At 56.5% G+C, this 24,485-nt stretch overlaps 1 protein-coding gene across 7 annotated transcripts in view; it reads right to left on the minus strand.

The window, feature by feature from the left end:
- Positions 1-5,313: 5,313 nt before the first annotated feature.
- The window catches only part of MIB2 (MIB E3 ubiquitin protein ligase 2), a 57,218-nt gene continuing 38,046 nt past the window's right edge, over positions 5,314-24,485 (minus strand). Inside the window, exons 3-23 of one of the 7 annotated variants that reach the window (XM_074306559.1) lie at positions 21,130-21,175; positions 20,351-20,458; positions 17,925-17,984; positions 17,708-17,747; positions 16,934-17,105; positions 12,426-12,532; positions 12,028-12,222; positions 11,508-11,650; positions 11,130-11,237; positions 10,899-11,003; positions 10,430-10,592; positions 10,123-10,256; positions 9,397-9,545; positions 9,128-9,284; positions 8,785-8,939; positions 8,342-8,468; positions 7,902-8,132; positions 7,074-7,252; positions 6,776-6,975; positions 6,610-6,675; positions 5,314-6,365 (exon numbers count right to left, since the gene is read on the minus strand). In XM_074306559.1, coding sequence (XP_074162660.1) covers positions 6,121-6,365; positions 6,610-6,675; positions 6,776-6,975; positions 7,074-7,252; positions 7,902-8,132; positions 8,342-8,468; positions 8,785-8,939; positions 9,128-9,284; positions 9,397-9,545; positions 10,123-10,256; positions 10,430-10,592; positions 10,899-11,003; positions 11,130-11,237; positions 11,508-11,650; positions 12,028-12,222; positions 12,426-12,532; positions 16,934-17,105; positions 17,708-17,747; positions 17,925-17,954 — 2,706 coding nt within the window. In that variant the 5' untranslated portion in view covers positions 17,955-17,984; positions 20,351-20,458; positions 21,130-21,175 and the 3' untranslated portion in view covers positions 5,314-6,120. Of the gene's footprint in view, positions 6,366-6,609; positions 6,676-6,775; positions 6,976-7,073; positions 7,253-7,901; positions 8,133-8,341; positions 8,469-8,784; positions 8,940-9,127; positions 9,285-9,396; positions 9,546-10,122; positions 10,257-10,429; positions 10,593-10,898; positions 11,004-11,129; positions 11,238-11,507; positions 11,651-12,027; positions 12,223-12,425; positions 12,533-16,933; positions 17,106-17,707; positions 17,985-20,350; positions 20,459-21,129; positions 21,176-24,485 lie in introns of all 7 variants that reach the window. The other 6 variants (XM_074306560.1, XM_074306556.1, XM_074306558.1 and 3 more) reach the window with 6 other exon arrangements.

Below are 24,485 nucleotides of genomic sequence, written 5' to 3' on the forward strand. Positions count from 1 at the left end.
AGATCCCCTCCACCATGTCGTTTTCCATTTTTGTCCACTTTCCCAATCTAATTTGTATGAGGTAGGACTTCTGACTCAGTTCTCTAATTATTAATGAATAAGAACACTTGTATTTGGCTACTGATAGCTTGGATTTCTACTTCTAAAAATTATTTATATTTTTTGACCATTTACAAATTGGGGAATGGCTTTTATTTACCTAAATTTGAATCAGTTCCTTCTAAATATTAGAAATCAAACCTTTATCAGAGAAAATCACTACCAAGATTCTTCCCTTCATTTCCCTGATTCTCTACTAATTTTAGTGCTTTGACTTAATTTGTACAAGAACCTTCAAAGTTTTACCTTCTGTCTATCCTTTGTTTAGTCATGAACTCTTCCTCCTCCATAGATCTGATAGGCAAAAATTCTTTTCTTTTTTTTTTTAAACATGCAGTTTTAAAAAATTATTTCTCTTTTCCCCAGATATGTGTAAAATTATTTTTAATTATATAAATATTCATTTTTTACATATTTCCATATTTCCATCTTGGGAGAGAAAAAGCAGAACAAAAGGGAAAAATTACAAGAAAAAAAGGTGGAAATAATATGTGTTGATTTATATTCGGTTTCTCTAGGTCTCTCTCTGGATGTGAATGGCTTTTTCCATCAAATATTTACTAGCATTGCTCTGGATCACTGAACTGCTGGGAAGAATCAAGTCTATCACAATTGATCCTGCTGTTGCTGTGTACAATGTCTTCCTGGTTCTGCTTGTTTCGCTCAGCATCGATTCACGTAAATATTTCCAGGCCTTTCTAAAATCAGCCTGGTCAGTTTTTTATAATAGAAAAATAATGTTCCATTACTTTCATCTACATAACATATTCAGCCATTTCCCCTTCTAATTCATTTTTGTCACCTTTTAGAGTTGTCATTTGGATCTGAACTTTCTCATTTTATGGAGGAGGAAATAAAGGTCCCGAGGACTTTTTCAGAGTTATCTAGTGAATTAGTAAAAGAGCTAAAATTTGAACCCACTCCATCTCCAATTGCTTCCATCTATATGGGTGGGCCTGAAACAGAAAGTCCCGAGTTCAAGTCTAGCCTCAGACACTTAAGTAGCAGTGTGAATTCCAGCAAGTCACTTCACCCCGTTTGCCTGTTTACTCAACTGTAAAAATAAATAGCATCTTCCTTCCAGGGCTATTGTGAGCATTAAGATAGAAAAGAATTGTGAAAGCATTTAGCACAGTGCTGAACCGCAGTAGGGACCGTAGACATGCTTTTTTCCTTTCTTTCCGTTCCCTTTCCTCTATATTCCCTTTGATCTACCCAGGGCCAGTCTCTGATTCTGGGCCGTGTTCCGCAGGGGAATGCCCGCTCTGTTGTCTCCCCACCTGCCCCAGTTCCACCTCCCTGGATTTCTCCACACTCTCTCCACTCTCTGGCTGTAAACTTGGGACTATATTTATTGCACTGGCACTTAGTAGGTACTTTACTACCTACTTAAGTAGATATTTAATAAATCCAGAATGAAGGTAAAATAAACGCCCAAATGATTAAATGAATGTTTGTAGCCTTTCCTAGCCCCCAAGTGTAGATGAGTGAATTATTGTCACCGAACATGGATAAGGCAGTGAAAGAGCGAACGTTTTTACAAATGATTGACTGTGTGAGAAATGAATTAACGGGGAATTGATGGGGGAACAAGGGAATATGTGAGGACGGGAATGAAGGTAAGTGGATGTGGGTGAGTTGTGAACAAATGCATGAGCAAGTGAATAAATGATCAAAAGCAACAACAAATCCACGCTTGTGTTCTGGGGGACCCGGAAGGACTTGGGAGGGCTTCTTGGCTGGGGACCTCACCTTTCCACGGAGGGGACGTGCCAGATTGCAGACAGGAAGGATGACACTGCTGCTAGGGGTGCGGGCCCCTAACCAGCCCTGTAGGGCCTTCTGAGACACAGCTCAGACTTGGCCCTCAGGAAGGAGGCCCTGCCTCTCTTTCCCTTGTTTGTGTGCTGGGAGGGGGCCTGGAAAGATGGGGGCTGGAGAATGGTGTGGTGGGCCCAGCCATGCAAAGCACATAGACAGGCTGGAGATTCTTGGAAAGTGTGGCTCTCTCTGGGCCTCCAACCGCCGCCCCACACTCTTGGCCGGCTCCCATTCCCCTGGACCTCATCCCTCCTTCCCTTTCCAAGACCAAATATTTGCTCAGGATGTGGCTGCTCGGGCTGTTACCCAGACCACGGCTCCCTGGCCCGCCTCCTTGTGGGGTGGGAAGGGGGATGATCTTGGCTGGGAGGCAACATGAAGGCCCTCGAACCCCAAGGGAGGGTCGGGGTTCAGGTCCTTCCTCGTACACAGTAGGTGCTGTATGATGACATTGAGATCCCCCAGGAGAGCTGGAGGGCTTCTGGGATCAGGATCTGAACAGTGGCAGTCAGAACCAGCCTCAATGTGTAAAGGCCCCAGGGAAATGGAAGGATGGGGCTACAGGAGAATGGGGAGCAGAGGGCAGGAGCTCTGAGCCCTACTTCTGGGAGTTTTCAGGTCTGAAATTCAACAGGATTTTCCCTAACTTCGAACTGAAATTTCACTCAATTCCTGTAAAAATTGGGGGGGGATGGGGACTGACCACTGGCTTCATTAGGCCGCCAGAGGAGTCCCGCTCCCCAAAAGGTTCCGATTCTCTGCCCTAGCCGGAGACAGAAGGGGTAAAGTGAGGTTGAGAAGGGAGGGGCCACCAAGAGGGAGAAGGGAGAGCAGAAAGCTTGGGCTTCCTTTCCCTCTTTCCTTTGCTCGATTTTTCCAGGGTCATGTGGATGTGGAGGACTGGAACCGGGAGGAGGGTGGCTCAGGACGGGGCTCCGGGCTCCAGTGTGGAGTTGGGGGCCAGGAGAATGGCTCAGGATCCCGGGCTGGCCCAGGACATGGAGCTCCGGGGTCTGGTGTGGAGCAGGGAGCTGGAAGAAGGGAGGATGGCTCAGGATCTGGGGTCGGCCCAGGGCACAGAGCTCTGGTGTGCAGCCAGCAGCCAGGAGGATGGGTCAGGGTCCAGGGCTGCTCCAGGAGACGAAGCTCCAGGCTCCAAGTCTGGCCGAGCAGCCCCAGCCCCAGCATCCTCATGGGTAAAATGAGCGGCATGAGCTCTCATAATGGCAGCTGAGGTTATTCAGCCCTCCTCTTCCCTCAAACTCCAGGTTACTTTATGCTGAGCCCACAGAGGGTGGGCGTGGGGGCAGGGAAGGGTTCTAGACCAGCTCTTCTCCATCCCCCTCTCTGAGACGTGGGGAGAACAAGTGTGAGCACCTGGACCCCTCGGTCTCAACTCTAGGCTTGGGCTCCTTCCTCTGGGAATGAGGGTAGGATTCCACTCCCTCCCCACCTCCTGTCCTGGTAGATGCGGTCACTCCCTCCCTCCCAGACCTCTATATTCTCCCAGCTGCTGCCCTGCCCGCTCCAGGTCCCTCTCATGCTGTCCTGTGGTCACTCGCCTCCAGCAGCGAGGGACCGAGGCTAGCAGGGGTCCTGAAGCAAGGCTGGGGCCCCACACCCGGGTCATGCTGCTCAGAGACAGCTTAGAGAAAGGCTGTCGATGCCCAGCTTGAAAGCTCAAGGGGTGTGGATTAAGAAGACTTGGCTGTGCAATACTGCCTAAGACACCTAACTGCTGCCTGCCTCAGTTTCCTTGCTTGAAAAATAGCACCTCTCTGCCATGGTGGTTGTAAGGTCCGTCTGGTACACAGTAGGTGCTATATAAATGATTGCTCCCGTACCCTTCATTGTTCAGACTTCTGACTGACTCTTTGTGACCCCATTCAGGGTTTTCTTGACCAAGGTACTGGAATGGTTTGGCCACTTCCTTTTCTGGTTCATTTTACAGATGAGAAAACTGAGGCAAGCAGGGGGAAAGTGACCCACTCTGAATCCTGCAGTTAGTGCCTGAGGCTGGACTCGAACTCAGGTTTTCCTGATCCAGGAGTGGACTCTAACCTGGGTACCACCTGGTTGTCCCACCCTTCAATGACTAAGATCACCCTGGGAACGAGCAGCGGGCAGGATTTGAACCCCCAACTCCAGTCAGTGCCCGCCCTCCCCACTCCACAGAGGAGCAGGGAGGCAGAGGCTGACTCGGTTTCCTGTTCCCCCAGCCTCCCCGGGCACAGAGGGCTCATCAGGATGGAGCTTCTTGCAGAAAGTCTTCCCCAATTCCCCTCCTCACCCCGCCAGGTGCTCAAGGAGAGCCAATCTCCTCCACGCATGTAAGCCCTCAGTCCCTGATGCAGTTAATGCCCCATAAGGCCCTGCGCTCTGCCAGGCCCAGAACTCTAGAATCTTGCCTCCGGGTCCGCCTGCCTCCAGTCTGCCCCCATCCAGGTCGCCCATCTCAGCTCCATCCGAGGGCAGGGCCGGCCTTTCCCCGTGTCCCTCGCGGCTCCTGCCATCCCAGCCCTCCAGGGTGATGGGACCAGGGTTGGGGGTAGTGGGAGCGTGAGACTCTGGGACGGGTCTGCAAGGCGCCTACCAAAGGTTGCCCACAAGCCACACCCTTCTGCACAAGCGTGCCCACGACCCCCATCCAGAAGCGAGGAGTCCTTGGGGTCTGTGGGCACGTATGCTCTGGGTAGGTGGCGGGTCTCAGTGACGGCAGACGTGGGCTCTCTGTGACGTCCGGTGGAAATGGCCTCGGAGCAGGAAGGCCCCGCTTCTGCTCTGGGCCCCAAGGCAGCGAGGGTGAGCACTCCGGGGCCCTTCTGGCTCCGGGATCCTGGGCAAGCTTCCTCCAGAGGCCAGAGTCAGAAGCCCCGTTCCAGGCAAAGGGGCAGGGTCACAACTGGGGGGAGTTTGGCCCCAAGGAAGGGGTCAGACCTTTGCTGGGAGTGATGGAGGGCAAAAGGAAGAATAAACCAGAGGTGGCAGGGAGGCCGGGGAAGGGTCGGGGGGCAGGGAACCCTCGCTGGCTACCTGGCAAGTTACTCCCCCTAGGCACGAGCGCCACCAAGGCCCGGGCCCCCAAATGAGGCCCTCTGGCAGCACGATGGGCATCCCAGAGGCCTCCCCAGAGGGTGAGCCAGGGCCCGAGAGCCGGCTGCCTCCAGCGGGGCCAAGTGAGGCCAGGGAACTGGAGGGGTGCCCGAGGAGGTTAGTGGCCAAGCCAAGCCAGGCCCACGGGCTGGTGCTGGCTCAGACTCCAGGCTGGGGAGGGGGGCCCGAGCCTCTGCCCTGATGGAGGCTCCCACACACCATGGGGGAGGGGCCGCAAATACCCTCCCAGACAGCCCCACCCCAGCACCCCCTCTGCAAGAAGAGGCAGACACCAGCAAGGACAAAATTCATTTTTCCGTTTATAAAATGCGTGTGTGTGTGAGAGTGTGTGTGTGTGTGTGTGTGTGAGTGTGTGTGAGTGTGTGTGTGTGTGAGTGTGTGTGTGTGTGTGTGTGTGTGTGTGTGTGTGTGTGTGTGTGTGTGTGTGTGTGTATGTCGGGGAGTTTTTGCAAAGGCAGATACTGGAAACATGGCTCTTGTGTAGCAGGACACAGCTGGTACCTGGGCTGGGGGGTGGGACGCCACCACGAGGATGCGGGGATCACAACACACCACACTGAGAGCTCCCGGGTGTCCCCGGGCACAGATGGCCGCCGGCCCCTCCCACAGGGTGGGCAGGGAGGCCAAGAAGGGGGCCCAGGCCCCAACCCCCAGCCCACCCAGCACGCCCAAACTGGGAAGTAGGGGCAGGGTCCTCCTCAGAGCAGTGAGAGCCCAGAGGGGCCACAGGTGGGCGGCCGGGGTCCAGAGCGCCGAGTTTCCACGTGAGCCGAGGGCTCTCTTCGACCCGGCCGCCACCGTGCCCCAGGCTTCTGTCCCGAGAAGGGGCTGCCCAGAGACCCTGGGCCCAGCCTGGCACCCGCCCCCGTCAGTCAAAGGACGCAGTAGTCCCTGGCTGCCGCCCCGCAGCCGCTTCCTGCCACACCCTGGGCCTCCCCAGGCGCAGTCGAGCACTCATGCCCCACAGTGGCAGTCCAAGGCCACCCTGGGGGGGCCCCAGCCTCCTGACACCGCAGAAGCCTGGCCCGAGCTCCGGCCCTGGTGCCCGGGGGGGAGGGTCCCGGCCCCCGGCTAGGTCCTTGCGGCTCAGACAAAGATCTGGATGCGGTCGCGGATGGCCTGGCGGCAGATGGGGCAGATGCTGAGCGCCGAGCTGCACTCGAGGCAGGAGCCGTGGCCGCACTGGAAGACCAGGCGGATGTGGCTGTCGATGCAGATGGGGCAGGTGATGCGCTCCTCCATCTGCCGGTAGCGGCTCTGCAGCTCCTCCATCAGCTGCCGCTGGCCCGCGCACTCCAGCCCCGACAGGCTGCTCTCCACCTCGGTGCTGTCTGTGGCCGGACACGGGCGGGGGGCACCCGGGTCAGAGGGGCCTCTTCTGGGGGCATGTGACCCAGCCCCCCAAGAAGATGATCCCCCCCAATGAAGGGGGAGCATGGCCCTCCACAGCCAACTGCGGGGGGCCACCCCAACCCCCCAAAGGTGTCTGGGAAGGAGGAACAGCCCTCCACACAGCTAACCACAGTGGAGCCCCTCCCAGCCTCCCCAAGGACCCCACCCTGAGCCCCCTCCCACCTTGTCTAAGCTTCTTGTTGATTGTCACTTGACAGCGGATGCACTTCTTCATCCTGCGGGAACACTCTGGGGGCAGAGCACAAGGGGCTGCTGGACTCTGGTCCAGGACAGACGCGGCCCCCACCCCATGGCCTCTCCCTCCCCCCCAGGCCCCAGGGCCTCTCACCTTCGCACACGATGCTGTGCTGGCAGGGCAGGAAGAGCACCAGCAGGGCCAGCTCCGAGCAGACGAGGCACTCGCAGGGCCCGGCCCCGGGGCCGCCGCCCGCGCCCCCCACGGTCAGGTTGGTCATGGTGTTGGGGGTGCTGTGCATCCTCCGGAGCCCGCAGCTCCTCCCCAGGTAGCCTCCGGAGCTCTGCTGCTCTCTGTCCATGGATGTGAGGGCAGGGAGAGAAGCGTCAGTGATTGGCCCAGCCCCCAAACAGGACCCCTCCCCCCCACCGGGGCCCAGCCCCAGTCCCACCTGAACCTGTGGGCGAAGCCCCGGATGGCCTGGACCACGCGTGCGTCCGTGACCACGTCCAGGGGGCACTTGCCCCGGTGGTTGGCGTAGTTCACATCGGCACCCTCCTGGGCCAGGAAGCAGGCAATGGCGATGCCCACTGTCAACTCTGTGCTGCCGAGGAAGCTGGAGGCCTGGAGCTGGGAGAGGACGGGTGGGTTGGCACAGATCTCCGGGGATGTCATGCCCAGGAGGAGCATCCATCCCAGCGTCCCCTGCTTCCCCTTTGGTTCCTTAGTGTTTCTAGTCAAAAGACAAGCTCAGAACCCCCGGGGGGTCCCCAGGGGCATCTGGGAACAGCAGCGGTGCCCCATGTCTGTGGAGTTTGGGGGTTGGCGCCCAGGGGCCGAGGGAGATTGGGTCCTGACTGAGATGGGGACCCCCGGGGCAGAATTCCCAGCGCCCCCACCCCGGCTCGCCCACAGGCCCCTTTAGCAGCCCTGCCCGGGTCTGCCGCTGCTCCCCAGCAGAGCTGGCTGGCAGCAAAGGGGCCCCGGAGGGTGGCTAGCACTCCGTTCCCTGCCTGAGGCCTCTTTGCTGAGCGTCAGAGGCAGGTTCTTTCCCTGAGCCAGGCATTTTGTGTGTGTGCACTGGCACCGGGAGAAAGGCTCCTTGTGCAGGGAGCCCAGGGCCGGGGGAGAGCCTGGTGCCAGGGAGGGGGCGGAGGAGCCTGGGCCCGGTCAGGCAGGGCCACGGGACCTCTGCAGCGACCACAGCACAGGCGGGTGCCCATCTTGGCGCTTGGGGGGGCCACAGTCAGGCGTCTCCCGTGCCTGCCACGCGTCCTACCCGGGAGAAGAGCGAGGCTCCTTCGCCAGCCCCGGAGGCCTCGGCCGGGGGGGCCAGCAGCTGGTGTTTCTCCAGGGCAATGTGCATGGCCGTGTCCCCTGCCTCGTCCTCAGCGTTGACGTCGCTGCCGGCGCTCACCAGTAAGAGCAGCAGCGCCACGTGGGCCTGGGTCACCGCCAGGTGCAGCGGCAGCTGGTGGCGGTTGTTGCGGAGGTTCACGTCGCAGCGGCCCTGCGGGCAGAGGCGGCCACAGCATCAGCACCCCGCCCACACCAGCTCTGGCTGCCCCAGGAAAGTCCCCGGGACTCCCGACGCCAGCCAGTGGCCGCCGGCCTTCTCAGGCACCCGCTCGTGCGGCGCTGCTTCAGAGGGGACGGGGGGCTCCCAGAGAGCAGTACTTGGCACCCACCCCCGGGCCTGGCCCAGCCTCTGGTTCCCACCTCTTTGATGAGGATCTCAGCCACCTCCCGGTGGTTGTTGAGGGCGGCCAGGTGGAGGGCCGTGAAGCCGTCGTCCTTTTTGGTGTCTGCCAGCTGCCGGGCCCGCGCCAAGATCCTCCTGACGGCTCTGCTGGGAGGGCAGGGGCTCATGGGGGTCCTGACGCCGAGGGGAGGCTCGGCCTCTTGGCTCGAGGGGATGGCGTCAGAGCTGGGAGCGGAGCCCGGGGGCAGAGGGATCCCTGGCTGGGGCCAAGGGCAACACTCCTGTCTGGCACCGCCCCAAAGAGCTGGTGTCCGGCCTGAACCATGGGCATGGAGCCCTTCCCCAGCCTCCTCCCAAAGGGGCTCAGGGTTGGCTCATCCCCAGCCTGCCCCCTGTGGGAGTCAGCCCAAGTCCTGGATGTGGGCACTGCCCTCCCTCGGCCCCTTCCGGCCCCACTCACAGCACGCTGCCTTTAAGTGCCGCATGGTGGAGAAGGTTGAAGCCTTGGCAATTGGAGGCGGTGAAGTCAATGGTGGGCACCTCGGTGAGGATCTCAATGATGCCCTTGGCGTCTGCTGAGATGGCACAGTGCAAAGGGGTGTCTCCACACATGTCCTGCAGGAGTGCGAGGACTTCGCTCAGGCCCTGTCCCCACGGGCGGATGCCCGGCAGGTGCAGGGCGTGGCAGAACCAAAGCCAAGCGAGCGCGGGGACTCATGGTCAGGACATGGATGGCAGTGAAAACTTGGGCTGAGGAGGGATGGAGGGGCAGAGGGGGGCACCCAAGGGAGACCAGAACCTACAGGAATGTTGACATCGCAGCCTTGCTCACACAGGACGCGCGCCACCTCCGGGAAGCCCTTGCGGACAGCCACGTGCAGGGCCGTGCACTTGGCGTTATTGATCAGGTTGGCACTCGCTCCCCGGCTCAGCAGCACCCGGGCCACCTCAGCCTGGTTCCTGGACGAGAAGAGCCATGGGCAGCGCTGCTGAGGGGGCCGGGCAGAGCTTCTGGAGGCCCTGCCCTCCCAGGGAGGCTCACCCATGTGCCCACTGCCCCCAGGCACCTCACCCAAAGGCCGCGTAATGCAGCGCGGTGTCCCCCTCTTCGTCCCGCACGTCTGTGCCCGCGTGGGCCTGGAGCAGCAGCCGCACCAGCTCTGCCTGGCCCAGGTGGGCAGCCACCTGGAGGGCGGTCCGGCCCTGGTTTCTGACATCCACCTGCAGGGGCGAGCTTGTTCTCATACGACTGACCCTTCTGAAGCCCCCCCCCACCCCCGACCCACTCCTTTGGCCCAGTAAATGGCGCCCCCACCCTGAAGGCATCTGATTCAGGGGGGGGGGGCGCGTCACTGGGTGGAAAGAGCACCAAAAAATAGGAACAAACTCCTCCCCCCCACAAATGCCCAAGGCTTTCCTTGAGTTCCCAGCAGACAAGTCACTTCATCTGTTTTCTTGCGACCACCTGAGAACAATCCCAACCCCGAGTTCAAATCCAGCCTCAGACACTGACTAGCTATGTGATCCCATGTAAGTCACTAAAGCCAATGTCTGCCTCAGTCTTCTCAGCTGTAAAATGGGATGACGATAGCACCTCCCGGCAGGGTGCTCGTGAGGACCAAATGAGGCAATCTTGGTCAAGTGGCTGCTTGGCGCAATGCCCGGCTCGCAGGAGGAGCCATGTAGAAGTTAACCCTGATGACTACCGTCATGCTATTTACTGCTGCTGGGGCCTGCAGCCTTCACAAGGACACAGGGGAGACGAAGCCCAGCTCTGCTGTGCCCTGTGCCCACTTGCCTTGTCTGGGTGCCTCTTCACCAGCTCCAGCACCCTGGCCACGTTGCCATGAGCCACCTCGGTCACCAGCCGCCCTGGCTGTTCGGGGTCGCTCTTCTGGGTGAGCAGCTTCTCCAGGACAGCACCCAGGGAACCTGGGGCAGCCCCAAGCCTCAGTGAGTCAGGGGAACCCTGGCCAGCCCTCTGCCCGTGGGGACTAGGGATACAGGGCCGTCCCCCGCGCCTGCCCCTGGCAGCTGGAGCAGCTCGGCCTCCACGCCATGGCAGGGGGGAGGCCCTTGCCTGCGCCCGCCCACTGCTCCCTTACTCTTGGGCTCCTTGGCACTCTCGGTGGCATTCAGGTTGGCATCTGCCTCCAGGTGGCACGCCATCAGGCAGGCGGGGTTGAAAGTCCACGACTGACCGCCCACAGACACCCTCAGGTCTCCATCTCCAAAAACCTTCATCACTTTCCCAATGTGCCCCAGGGCCTAGGGAAGGGCAGGAGGAGAGGTCAGGAAAGCGAGCTTCTCTGGGGGGGGGGCAGACAGGTCTGGTGGGGGGCCGGGCTCCATGAGCACAGATCGGGCCACTCTTGGCACCCCCACCATGTGCCTGGCACGCAGCAGGAGCTTAATAAATGGATGGATGACTTACACAACTCCTCTTGGACAAAGTATGCAAATGGCCTGGGGCCTCAATCCCGATGGCTAAGGTGAGAGCAGGATCTCTGAGGGGGGACAAGGAAGGCCCCTCCCCCCCAGAGCCGGCCTCTCGGGTCGGGCTGCGACACTCACCAGGGCCATGTCCTCCGTCCACTCGCCGTGTCCAGCCTGCAGCCGCTTGACTGTCTCCAGATCCTCAATAACCCGAACCATATCGCCGACCCAAAACGTGTTGTGCTATGGGAGAGAATGGGGGCTGGGCTGGGGCCAAGGCAGGCCGGGAGGCGGGGGAGCGCCCAGCCTTAGCTTTGAGGCGCTTCTCATCCCTCTCGCGCTCTTGGCGCCCACTCTCCCCTGACTCACTTTGGTCAGGGCGCCGGGATGGAAGGTCCAGCGGGCGTCACTACTGAACTGGACGCGTACGTCACCGCGGTCAGTGATGCGATGGACGGTCCCTGTCTGACCGATGAACTGCACCAGCAGTGAAGGGGAAACCGAGACAGACAGACAGCTCTCAGCGGCTTCCCTGGGCCCAGGGGCTACCGGGGAGGAGCGGCCCCATCCCCACCCCTGCAGCTGCCCCCTTTGGGGCAGAGGTCGGGGCCAAGCTGGACCCCAAGAACCAGGGCAATCCCATCAGGCTTCCTCTCCCTGGAGCCCCTCCCTCCCCTCCCAAGCAGCCCGTGAGCAAGCCCAGATCCCTAGGAGAGACCCTCCCCAGGGCAATCAGGCCCAGCTCACCTCAGCCATCTTGGGGTTCCAGCCTCCGTGGCCCTCCTGCATCTCCCGCAGAATGTCCATGGCCAGCAGACACTTGACCTTGTCTCCGTGCTGAAAGGGGGGGCTCTCGGCACTTGCCTTCCGCTGCAGCTCGGCGGGCTTGCCTGGAGTTGGGGTGGACAGCTCCCCGTGAGTGCCTTGTGGGGGGCGGGGATCAGCCTTCACTGGGTTATTGTGAAAAACCTCTGTTTAAGAAGCCTAGGCCTCCCTCTACCCATTCAGACTTCCAAACCGGAGAGGGCGGCACCCCGCCCTGGAGGTGACCAGTCTAGAGCCGACCCCCCAAATTCCCATTTGGGGGACTTCTTAGGAGTCACAGAAAATGAGCAGAGGCCGACAGAAAAACACTACATCAAATTTCACAATAAGTAGACACCCCACAAAAGTCCAGACTCCTCTGGAACCAAGGGAGGGGCAAAATGTTTCTGGGTCACTGGGGTGCCGTGGAAGGGAGACCTTGAGGCATCCCCCAGCACCATACCTAGCCTGGGGAGGTGCTCTTTGTAATAGAAGCCTCCCGGCGCCTCCACAACGCACTTGAGGTCCACCTTGCCCTTGTGGCCCACGCGATAGACATTGGTGGTGCCGTCGGCCCAGGTCACGCTTGCCACGCTGCGGCCCGTCTCCACGTCCCACCCGCGGATGTCCATCACGCGACCTGGCTTTCCCTCGCCCCCTGAAAGGACAATGCCAGGTGTTCCTCTTTCCCCTAGCCGTCCGAGCCTCCCTCCCTCCCAGTGTCCCAGGGCCCAGCTGCGCCACCGGGTACCCACTCTTCCCGCCTTGTACAGGAACAGAGTCCAAGCTACCCCGGAGCCAGGCTCCATGTGGGCTCAGGGGTGGCAACGCAGGGCCCCGCACAACCCTCGTTCCACTTACCATCCTGGTTGCCCCATTCCCAATCTGGGCCCCGGAGGACCTTGGCACCTTGGAAGATGCCCCTCAGGGTGATTCGAGGCAGGTTGTGGCGGGCACTCACTGTGACTCTGCGAGAGAGCAAGTTATGCTATCAGTACTTACATAAGGCTCAAGTGCAGTGGTCCTCAAACTTTTTAAATAGGGGCCAGTTCCCTGTCCCTCAGACTGTGGGAGGGCCGGACTAGAGTAAAAACAAAAGCTCCCACTCTGTCTCCGCTCCTCAGCCCATTTGCCATAACCCTGTGGGCCCCATAAATGTCCTCAGTGGCTGCATCTGGCCCGAGGGCCGTAGTTTGAGGACCCCTGCTCAAGTGGGTAGTTAAAAATATAAAACAAACTTTGGTTAAAAAAAAAATTGCTTCCAATTGCCTTTACATATAATTGGGGAAGAACAGAATACTATTTTTTTCCTGAGCAATTGGGGCTAAGTGACTTGCCCAGGATCACACAGCTAGGAAGTGTTAAGTGAGATCAGATTTGAACTCAAGTCCTCTTGACTTCAGGGTTGGTGCCCTACCCACTGCACCACCTAGCTGCCCCTAGAATACTATTTTTTAAAAATGGAGTCACTCGTGCAGGGCAGGGGTCCGGTGTCCTGCGCTCGATGTTCCCATTTTGATCAGTAACACCGATGAAAACTTCCCCAGCAGGGAAGCGGAACAATCGAGAGTGTTCCACCATGATCTCGAGCTGATGCCAGGGACCCGAAGGAATGAGATTTAACCAAAATCAACTGAAGGTTCTCCCTGGCAGTTCCAAAAGCCAACTCTGCCAGCGGAGGCCAGGGTGGGATAACTAGCCAGTGGTGTGGGCAGACAGCAAGCTCAGCGGGAAGGAGCGAGATGTCCCAGCAGCCCACGGGGCAGGCGTGACCGTTGCGTCATTAGCCACATGAGTCAAAGGCAAGGAGAAGACGCTTGGGGGAATAGCAGACCCCAGGGGAACACCGCATCTAGAACCGGACAGCTCCCTGACAGCAAGCCTGTTAGCTCGGCGACTCTGCAGCCCCAGCAGCTATCCCTGGGACACTGCAGGCTGCCCATCTCCCAAAGGAACCTGGGAAAGCCGGAGCAGGGCCAGGAGAAAGCAGCCAGCTCGATTCGAGGAAGGGCTGCAGGTTGCCTCAAAGCAGACGGGTCTGGGGAGGCAGAGGCGGGGAGGCCGGATCAGCAAACAGAGGCTCCCCGGAGATGTGGCTCAGGGGGCAAACGGACCTCATGGTGGCTCTGCAGTTCTATCCGGGTCATTCTGCTGAGCCCCAGGCACGCCAAAGGCAGTATGGTGGCAGGGCAGGGGGTGGTCCTTTTCCTTGTTTCTGCCACAGAGCCACAGACCTGTTCAAGTTGGGCCCTGCTCTGCCTCAAGCGCCAGTTAGGGTAGCTCCAGCCCTTTCTCAGGGTTGTGCAGGCCTGCCGGCCAGGCCCCAGAGACCCACAGTTTGGCTCAGGTTCAAACCCCTGACCTGCAGTGGGACCTGCGCAGGGAGGATGAAAGGGGCAACGGTTTTCCAGAGCCCAGGCAAAGGCATCGGGGCTGGAAATGATGCCATGCTACATGCCAGGAAGAAGGGAGCCACTTCTACAGCGGGAGGGGGCCGGCTCTGCCTCTCAGAAAGGAGATGGGTCCTCCAGGGGCTCTCCCTCAACTCGGGACGAGCTGCTGGACAAGCCATCCCCTCACTGGGGCTGGAACACAAAGAGCTTGACTGAAGGCCGGGGGCCTGGGCCTTGGTGACTAGCCCGAACCGGCCCATTGGGGCTGCTAGCACATCCAGTGAGTGTCCACGAGCACACGGGAACACCCACGGCCTCTAAAAAAGGGAGAGCGCCAGCCGGCCCGTCACGGCCCGGGGACCACGGCAAACATGGAGACCTCCAACCATGGCCTGGAAGAAGTGCCCCCTCAGACAGGGCTCCATGGAGCAGGGCGGGGCTCCTGGGTCTCAATCTGAGCACGGGGGGCCTCCACACAAGCCTCCCTAAGCAGCCCTGCCTCTGGAGGACCTTCCCAACAGTTCCCGGAAGTAGAGCACGGAAAGGTCTGAACAAGGCAGGACCTAAAGACCTGAATTCAAATTCAGCCTCAGACACTAGCTGTGTGACCCCAGGCGAGTCTCTGCCCCTGTTTGCCTCAGTTTCCTCATCTGTAAAAGGCAGAAGCAGGACCTGCTGGCCCCCAAGTTCTCCTTTAGGCCCAAATCTATGATGCTGTCACTTTCAGGTTGCTTTAGAGAGATCAGGACTGGGAAAACAGGCTCTTGGTCAGTGGGGCAACCCCTCCTTCTTGGTCCCCATGTCTCTGTGTGCACCAAGGGGGGGGGGCCTTTCTAACGCCTACATTCTGGCTCTACAATCTGGTGTGGTCAGGAGGCCGAGGCTCTGGGAGCTCCCTGCCAGCTGCTGCAGAGAAGGGGTCTGGCTCAGCGGCCCCTAGGCCTGGCTCCAGCTGCTGCCCATGGGGTTCTTTGGGAATCCCCCAAAGGGGCTCTTGGGGGGCTTCCAGGCCCAGGGCAGTACGTACTGGATGTAAAGGTGGAACAAAGCACCTTGTGAGTCCTCTGGCCCATTTGCCATTTTTGAGAGGGGAAGACCAAGACCAGGAGGCAACAAGTGTCTCGCTCCAAGTCGCAGCAGGAGGAGTGGCAGAGCTGGGACTTTACCCCACCCTCGGTGCTGGGGTGAGAGGGGCCCGGGAGGGGCTGGGAGTGCTTCTGAACTGAGATGTCACCTCCCCTGCTGCTCTCGGGGGGTGGGGGTGGGGGCGCTGAGGAGTCCGAGAGGCAGCAGGCCCCCATCTAACACCTGGAACCACAGGTGAGGGGACACAGCCTCTGTAGCGTGAGGCCCATGAGGCCCGGGCCCCAGGCAGATGCCAGGCCCTTGCTGTCCCCACCCCTCAGCCTTGAGCCAGTCCAAGGCTCTGCCCTGGGGCCGCCCCCTCCCCAGTGCCATTTCCCAGGGATTCAGCTGCTGCCAGCGCCGGATTCGGTTCCTTTCAACAGGGTGATTTATTATGATTCCATTGGCGCCCCAAAGCCTCCGGGCCAATGACCCAAGAAATGGAACCGTGCGCTCTCCCCGCCCAGGCCAGCCCCCACTGTGACTGCCCCGGAAACAGCCTGGCTCTGAAAGTTTCCCAAGAAACAGGAAGTGGGAGGCTGGAGAAGCCCCGGCTAGCTCACTGCCTCTGAGCTGGGGGAGGCCAAGGCTGCCTCTCTGGAGAAGGCTCTGGGGCTGGAGGGTCTCTAGCCTGGGCCCTTTGCCCGAGCAGGCCGGTCAGCCCAGCAGTACCCCCCCCCAACTGGAAGCAGACCTGGGGTCCAAGTGGATTCAAGTACAGAGCTTTCGGGCTGGGGTGGGAGATGGATTCCACATGGTCTCAGGCACCCTGGGCCTCCAGAGCAAGGGAGGCCAGACGGCAGTGGGCAGAATGCCCACTCTGAGACTGTGCCCCGGGGTCCCACAGTGGGAGCTCCGCAATGCCCTGACCTCCTTGCCCCGGGACCTCCACGTGTGGCCCTCATCATCTCTGGCCTCCTACCTCACCTCCCGCCCCAGGCCGTCTCACACAATGCTCCCAATCGGAGTGGGGGACTCCGGCTAGCCACCCAGACCCAGCTCCTCCCCCCCACCTCTCCCTTCACAGCCCTTCCTTCCTGCCCTGCGATCCCGCCCCACTCACACAGCATCATGGGAGATTTCCCATTTCTGGGCCTTGGCAACAGCCCTGCTCCACGCCTGGGATGCTCTGCCCAACACCCCCAGTCATGAGGACTCGGGTCCCCTACCTCTTAGGCCCAAGATACTCTGGGAGGAAGGATACAACTCCTCTGGCCAGATCTGCACTGGCCTTGTCCTTGGGAGCCCAGGATGTGCCTCGTGGGGCCCCGGGGGGGCACACAGTGCCAGCCTAGAAGCGGGGGCTGCCAGAGTTCAAACCCAGCCTCAGACACTTCCTGGCTGCGACCCCGGCCCCGCCTCTGCCTGACTCGGTTTCCTCATTCCACAAGGGCCCCTTTCTCAGGGTTCTGAGATGGTACAAAGCACTCAGCATGGTGCCTGGCATACAGCAGGTGCTCTGTAAATGTCTGTTATTTTTATTTCCTCTCAGGTGACTGTTCCCCAGGTGCTCCCAGAGAAGATGACCACAGGCAACGATCCCCAGGTGACCCTTCATCTGCCCAGGACCCCGCTTGTTGGAGCAGGGGAACATCCCCCGAGAGTTCAGCTCCCGAAGCCGGGCACCAGGTCTAAGGCTCGCCACATGGTGCCATGCCAGCGCCGGGGCTGGCAGCGAGGAGCGAGCGTCAGGCCGGGCCCATCCTCGGACTCATTAGGGGCCTGGCCAACAGGCAACCTGGACGCCACCGGGTCTCGGGGCGGGAAAGCTCAATGCTCAGTCCTCCCCCGACACAGAAACCGCTGACCTCCCGCCACCAGAGAAGGCAGGGAGGCACTGCCAGTACTCACGGGCGCGAGTGCGCGGTCTCGTAGCGTTCGAAGGCGTGCGAGAGGTCGTGCTTGTTGTTCATGTAGCACTGAGTGCAGAGGTCGTAGTCGAAGCAGATCCGGCACTTCCAGCGCATGCCCCTGAGCCCGTGTTTCTTACAGCAGTCGCAGATGATGTTGGGGTGTCGGACACCTGCGGAGGCAGCTCACGCTCACCCCCGCTCCGGGGCTTGCCCCGACTCCTGCCACCCCACACTCCCAACCCAGCCCTTCCTTTTGAGTTGTGGCGGCCCGGAGGCCAGGGGCCAATCACACGCGGTAAACTGGGGAGGAGGCGTATCCCCCTTCGGTCAGAGCAGTGAGAGGACAAATGGGCACGCCTGAGAAGCCCCCTCACCCAGGGCCTGTGAGGCCCCCCCTTGGTAGTCAGAGTGGGGGTGCCCTGCATCTTATGGAGAAGGGGATGCCTGAGTCCAAAAGGTAAGGAACAAAGGATGCAGAGGTCCTTGGCTGGCCCCCACCAGCCTGACTCCAGGGGTGCGAGGGGATCCCTGGCCCAATCCCCGCTCCCCGGCCCAATCCCCGCTCCCCAGGGCCTTGGGTCGGCAGAATGCACCGTGGGCCTGGAGCCTCCGACGCTGCGTGACCCCAGGCACGTCACCTAGCCCGTTTACTTCTGCTTCCTCCCTTACTTCCCCGGGTTGTTGTGGGGATCCCACCAGACCATACACACAAGTGCCTTGGGAACCCCACAAGCCACATGCAAGCTCGCTCTGCTCCCCCGCCTCACTTTACCTATCTGGGCATTGTCATAGAGGAGGAGGTCATAGGCGCCCTGAAAGCCGGTCCGGTAATTAGTCCTGGTGCCCTGATCCCACTGGACAACCACTGTTCGGTCGGGCGTAGTGGGGCTGCCCTGGCGGCCGATCTCCACCACCGTGCCGACGTTCCCCTCGCCGCTGTCCTGATTGCCCCACTTCCAGTCGACCCCTCGCACCACGCGCATCCCCACCTGCATGCTGGCGTAACAATCCGGGTCCATGGCAGTCTGCGTGGCTGCACGCCCACGTTCCTGAGAGCAGAGAGATGGGGGGGGGGGGGAGTTAGGAGTATCCAGGCTGCCCAGGGCATGACCACCACCCACCCCAGGAGGAAGCTTCCAAGGGCACTACGACCAACGCCGGGTCCGGGGAGACACCGTGGCTGTGGCCGGCTCTGCCCAAGGGCCGAGAGAGCGCCCACCTCAGGGGAGCTTCCCGGGCACAAAGCTAGAGCCTGGGCTCAAAAGCCAGGGAGTCCTTCCGGGGCAGCTGCCCCCCCCCCACCCTGGGCCTCACTTCCTCATCTGGGAAACCCCGCGGCCCCCACCTGCTCTGACCTACCAGAATCCCGGGAAAATGGTAGCAATCGCCACCAGCTGTTCTTCCCCCAAGGTGTCTGCTCCCCTTCTGTTCTTCCTCCAGCTCCCCTAGACCTTCCCCCTTTTCTACACACGTGCAAATACTTGTGCACACACACACTCACATGCACTCACACACTCATACAAACACAAGTACACGTATACACACAAACACACACACTCAAGTACACGCATGCACACACTTACACATAAACACATGCACACACTTGTACGCCCACTTTGTACACATGCAAACATGCACACTCACGCACTCATACACACTCAAACATGTGCATGCACACCCTTGCACACTCACTTGTACACCCACTCCATATACAGTTGCGCGCACACATTCACAAATGCACTCACTCACACACTCATACAAACACAAGCACACTCATACACATGCACACCCTTGCACACTCACTTGTACACCCATGCACACTCACAAATGTGCGCACACACTCGCACACCCGCGCACACACTTAGGAATCACACCCCAATATCCGCACTGCCGCCCAAGGAGGCCGGACACATAGCCCTCGCCCGTGGCTGCTCCCGCCCCCAAGTTCAGCTTTTCCCCTGCATGCACAAGAGTTTGGCAGTTTGATTTCTGGGGCCTGGGGGAGGGGGGAAAGGGGGAAGAGCACAATCACGACCAGTCCCTGTCCAGCTTCACTGGGCTAGGACTTAGAGAGATAGCCCTCACAGGAAGAAGTGAGTTCCAACCCAGTTTCTGTCACTTCCTAGATGTAAGCCCGGTCAAGTTGATTAAGCTCTCTGCCTCAGCTTCCTCAACTGTAAAATGGGGATAATAACAGCTTCTACCTCCCCGGATTGTTAGGAACAAATGAGATCTCTGGTGCCTGGCATACAGTAGGTACTACATAAATGCTTCTTCCCTTCTCCCTCCTTTTCCTCTTTGTGATAACTGGGAACCAAAATTAGCAGTGAGATGTCAATTATCATTTCAGCCTGGTCAAAAGGCAGATTTAAAGACCTGAGGGTTTTCCCAGCTAGCCGGGGCCCAGATCTCTAGGGGATCCTTCTCTCCCCCCCCCCACCTAATGCCCCTCAGCTTGAGGCCCTGTGCTGCCCAGAGGGGAAGCCCTCCTAGGAGCTGCAGCAGCAGCCACTCAGCACAGGAGCTGAAGTACAAATCAGGACCAGCAGAGAGCAGCAGAGAACAGCAGCCCAGGGGAAATGGCCAGCAGGCAATCAAGAGCAGGGGCCTGCTATATCCCTCCTCACCTGCATCTGCTACTCAGGGGCTTCTCTCCAAGCACATTTCCCAGCGGGCACCACCCAACCATGTACACTCACTCCCTGGCCACGTGGGCATCTCAAAGCCCCGCCAATTCCCCATTTGATGGCATTTCTTTGTTTTGAAATAGTAAAAGAAACAAAATGGGGCTGGGAGTTGGAGCTTGTGAGCTATAGTTCTGAATGGAAGCTGACCCATGGGGCTGTCCATTTACAAGAGGGTTTGAGGCTTCCTGGGAGTTTTCATCTGAAAAATTACATAGAAACAGAGAGGATCTGAATCCAAATCTATAGTCACATGACAGACAAAGAGGAACAAAGGCCCAAGCCCAATTAAAGGGCTTCCTGAGGGACAGGAAAATATGGGCGTAGGGCCCAGGAAAAACCATCCTCTCAATTGAAGAGCCTTCAAAAGTTAAAACTAGCAAAGTTCCCCTTTGAGATGGAAAGACAAGTGAGTTCCAAGGTGGGAAAAAGCAGGAAAATAAGCACCAGGACAAGTCCCTGCACTTCGCCTCAGCAGGACCCTGCTCAAGCTTCTTGGGGCTGGGGGGACGGGGGGAGGGAAGAAATACTTTTGGCTCAAAACCACGTATTTCAGAGAAGCTTGCACTTGTATATAATCCCCTTTGCCATTCTTTTTTGGACATGGAAATGTGGGTTAAGTTCATAATTGATTTTAAAATATTTTCTTTATTTTAATATTATACTATATATATATATAACATGTTTATATACATTTTATAAATTTATATCATAATTTAATTAATTCTTACCAAAAAGTTTATCACTTGCTCTCCTCTAACTCTACTTCTGTGCCTCAGACCACAGGACCAATAACAGGCCCCATTTTCAGAGGGTTTTCTGGTAAACAAACCACAATCCTGTGAGGGAAGCCATGTAAATATTATACCCATTTTACTGGTGAGCACATTAAAGTGCCAAATGATTTTCAGAAGAATGCTCAAAAACCATGTGAAAGAAATTCTCCAAATCACTGATAAAAAGAATATGACTTTTTCTGAGGCTTCAGCTCAACAAACTGCCTAAGAATATTATGAACGGGACTAGTTCCCAGCAGCCATGTCGGTTCTGCTACTGTACACCTACTCTAGGGGAATCACCATCTCATCAATCACAGTAATCACATTGTTTCCAGAAAGGGGCTTATGAGCTCACTCACCAACCTAAGGACTTTCCCAGATAAGACGGAGTGGAGGGGAGAGAGAAAATCCATTACCATTACCACCACCGCCAATCAAAATATCCTCTCAGGATCCCATAATTCCTTTTTACCTAGTTCCCCCAAAGAGAAATTATTTTCTTCTCCTAATCATCTCTCCAAGGCCATGGTTAGCCCAAGGCCTTGTGGAATGAAAAAAAAAAAAAGCATGGAGGACAGAGCTGGTCTCCCCAGAGCTTAGTGCAGTGCCTGGGGCCTAACAAATGCTTAATCAAGGTTTTTCATTCATTCATTCATTCATTCATTCATTCATTCATTCGTTCATTCATTCATTCAATATTAGAAGGGCTATGAAGAAACAGCTAAGCTTACCTGCAACTGGCTAATGGGTGATCTGATCCAACCGTTCCGGAACAGCCTTTGGAATGGAGAAAAGAACCAAATACTAAAAGCAGGATTGGCAAATAATTGGTGATGGTTCAGAGCTCTCTATCACCAGGAGCTAAGAATGGGTCTTGGGTTGTTCAAGAAAGTTTTATTTTCTTTTAAAATGTAAGAAATGGAGAAGCTAGATGGCACAGTGGACAGAGCACCAGCCCTGAAGTCAGGAGGACCCGAGTTCAAATCTGGCCTCAGACATTTAACATTTTCTGGCTGTGTGACCTTGGGCAAGTCATTTAACCGCAATTGTGACAGCAAAAAAAAAAAAAAGACTGGCAGCAGCACCAAAACAAGTGGGTGGATCAGGCAGTAATGTGCTGCTGACCCTGCACCCAACTGTTTATACCCTTTAACCAATATCACTGAATTCCCTTAGGTGGTCAAATACAGAAAAAAAGACCCCATGCTATCAAAATATTCCCAGAACAACTTTTTGTGATAGCAAAGAATTCTAAATAAAGTTGGTTTCTATCCATCAGTGAAGAAATGGTGGAAAAACTGCGCTGTGTGACTGGCATGTTACTGCACCCTAAGAAAGAGGGGCCGCCCAAGAATGGAGTGCCAGTCCTGCCCCTGACAGAGCTGGCTATTGGGGGAATTTCCTCTGCTACTAATGAAGTCCTAGTTCAGTTTTTTGTTTTTAAATGACAAACATCAGGGACGCTGAGCAGCGCAGGGAGATATAGGAACTAAAGGTGAGTAGAATTCAGAATTTATAGACGGCGATAAGGTCTGTGACACTGAACAATGACCACACACAGATAAACTAGGAAAGACAAGATGAAAGGTCAGGGCCTATGGATGAATGTTTCTATCATTTTCCTGTTTTACAGGGAAAGGGCACTTATTGGGGGGAGATAGTAGAGGAAGATAAGGGACATATTAGGAAAAAAATTGACTTTTTTTTAAGGTATCAATAACAAATTTTAAACTCTAAAAAGAAATGGATATTTCTGAGAAGCTAACGGATTACCCCAGGACGACCAAGGCAAGGACAGAACTTGGGCTCAGCACTGGGTTTCTCTGGACTCCTAGAGGCTTCCAATTTTTCCCAGCGCATGACCAGTGCAGGCCTCTTATACTGGACAGGACTACAACCTCCTCCCAAAGTCGGGGGTCTTCATGATAACTTTGGGAGGGTCCAGGGGAAAGAGACTTCTGTGGTCAACCCTGACTGTGGAAAGGACCAGAATTGAGCGCGCCCAAGAAGGAAGCCTCCCAGCCCACTAGAGAAGGAAAAACTAGCTCCATTGGGGTCATCCATTCTCCACCTTCACCAGACAGATGGCACTGGCATCTGATCGCTCCAAAGTCCCCCTCCCCATAGGGGAAGAACTGCCCCAAGCAGGCTGAGCAACGGCCTCTCAACTCCAAGGACGAAGGGGAGCCCCCAGCTCCCCTTCCAGGTCCTGCTCTCTCAGAACACAGAGAAGCCCAGAACCCACAGCCCTCCATCATCCAGCACCAGCTCCCTGAGCCACCCCATCCCCCTCCACTGCCGCATATCCCCTTCGCTGGGGACCAGCTGTTTAATCTACTACTTCCACGCCTTTGCTCACGCCGCTTCCTTTACCTGAAAGGCCTTCTCCATCTATCTCCCATCTTCTTCACAAAGCCTTCCCTATCTGCAGAGCTTAGTTCACCCAATTCTTACGGCGGCGGCTGCTCAGATCCTTTATGTATCAGGACAGCCCCATTTCAGGCCCGTGGATTACAAGCTGGACTGTCTTATTTTCCTGTCCTAGTCATCTCCAACCATCTCCGTGGTTAGCCCAAGGCCTTGTGGAGTGTTAGAGGAGGAAGGACGTTAAACACTTCAAAACCAAATCCACTTCCTCAGAGTTAAGGTTCCTTTTTCTTTATATTGAACAATTATACTGAAACCAATTATAATAAAAAATACAATTATCAGAACACACACACAAACACACACAAAAAAATCTTGGCCCTCAGCTTAAGAACTCCATAGATTCAGCTAACATTCACCCCTCTTCAGAATACCCAGAATGCCTTACACCCTTTCTTCTGGCCCAGGAGCTGCCAACAGAAACTCTGGCCACTGAGTCCGTCTCCTACATGATCCCAGCCAGTACTTCCACAAGCATGTGACCACACACAAACACACAGGGATGTCCATGCACAGAAATTGCCTCCTATCAAGATGGGGGGAGGGGAGGAGACAGCCTTTAAGAAAGAAGGGCCAGTGGGGCAGCTAGATGGCGCAGTGGATAGAGCACCACCCCTGAAGTCAGGAGATCTGAGTTCAAATCTGGCCTCAGACATTTAAAATTTCCTAGTTGTGTGACCCTGTGCAAGTCACTTAACCCCAATTGCCTCAGAGGGGAAAAAGAATTGGACATTTAGAGGCTATATTATCATATACTATATATAGTGTAGTTAAGTTGTTATATACTATATACAGTGTAGCTATATTGTCATATACTGTATACAGTGTAGCTAAGATTTTATATACTGTTTATAGTGTAGCTAAGTTTTATTATATACTGTATACAGTGTAACAATCGATGATCAAGCCCAAATGACTTAGCTGTTCTCCACAATGCAATGCTCCAAGACAATTCAAAGGACTCCTGATGAAAAATGCTATGGTGGGAATCTGATTGCAGACTGAAACAGTTTTTAAACTTTATTTTTCTCGAATTTTTTTTTACTTTTTTTTTTTGCAACGTGGCTAATATGACCTCACATGTATAAAATCGATGCCAAATTGCTTGCCTTCTCAAGGAATAGGGAAGGGCAGAAGGAAGGGAATTTAAAACTCACAATTGTTTTGAGTGTCAAAAATAATTTTACACATACTTGGGAAAATATTTAATAAAATAAAACTATATTTTAAAAATAAATCCATTCCTTATATTCCTTCTAACCTTGGGGGAGAGAGGAGAAGGCAACCAGCCCTGCGTGAATCTGGTCCGGCCTTGCTGTTCTGTTGGGACATCGTGATCCTTGAACATTGGGCCTGGCCTCCCTTTGCTTTTCTACTTGTGGGTTCTGGCCACATGAGGTAACAAGTGGCTTGTTTCTGACCCTTCCCATATAGCCTGCGTGAATAGAGTCAGGAGGCTCCCGTATGCTCCCCTTTGTGACGGAAGAGGGCTGGGGGGCACAGACCCCTCAGGAGGACACTTGGTAAGAGGCCTGGGTGGGGACACAGTGACACGGGGGCTGACAGTGGTCTGACACTCTAGCGTGCCAGGTGGATGTGGCTCTGGGGGGAGGGTAGGGAGAGGAGAGGGCAATGGGCTCCAATCTGTGGGTGGCTTCCT

The sequence above is a fragment of the Sminthopsis crassicaudata genome, chromosome 3 (genome assembly GCF_048593235.1).
Source record: "Sminthopsis crassicaudata isolate SCR6 chromosome 3, ASM4859323v1, whole genome shotgun sequence".
Classification (NCBI taxonomy): Eukaryota; Metazoa; Chordata; class Mammalia; order Dasyuromorphia; family Dasyuridae; genus Sminthopsis; species Sminthopsis crassicaudata.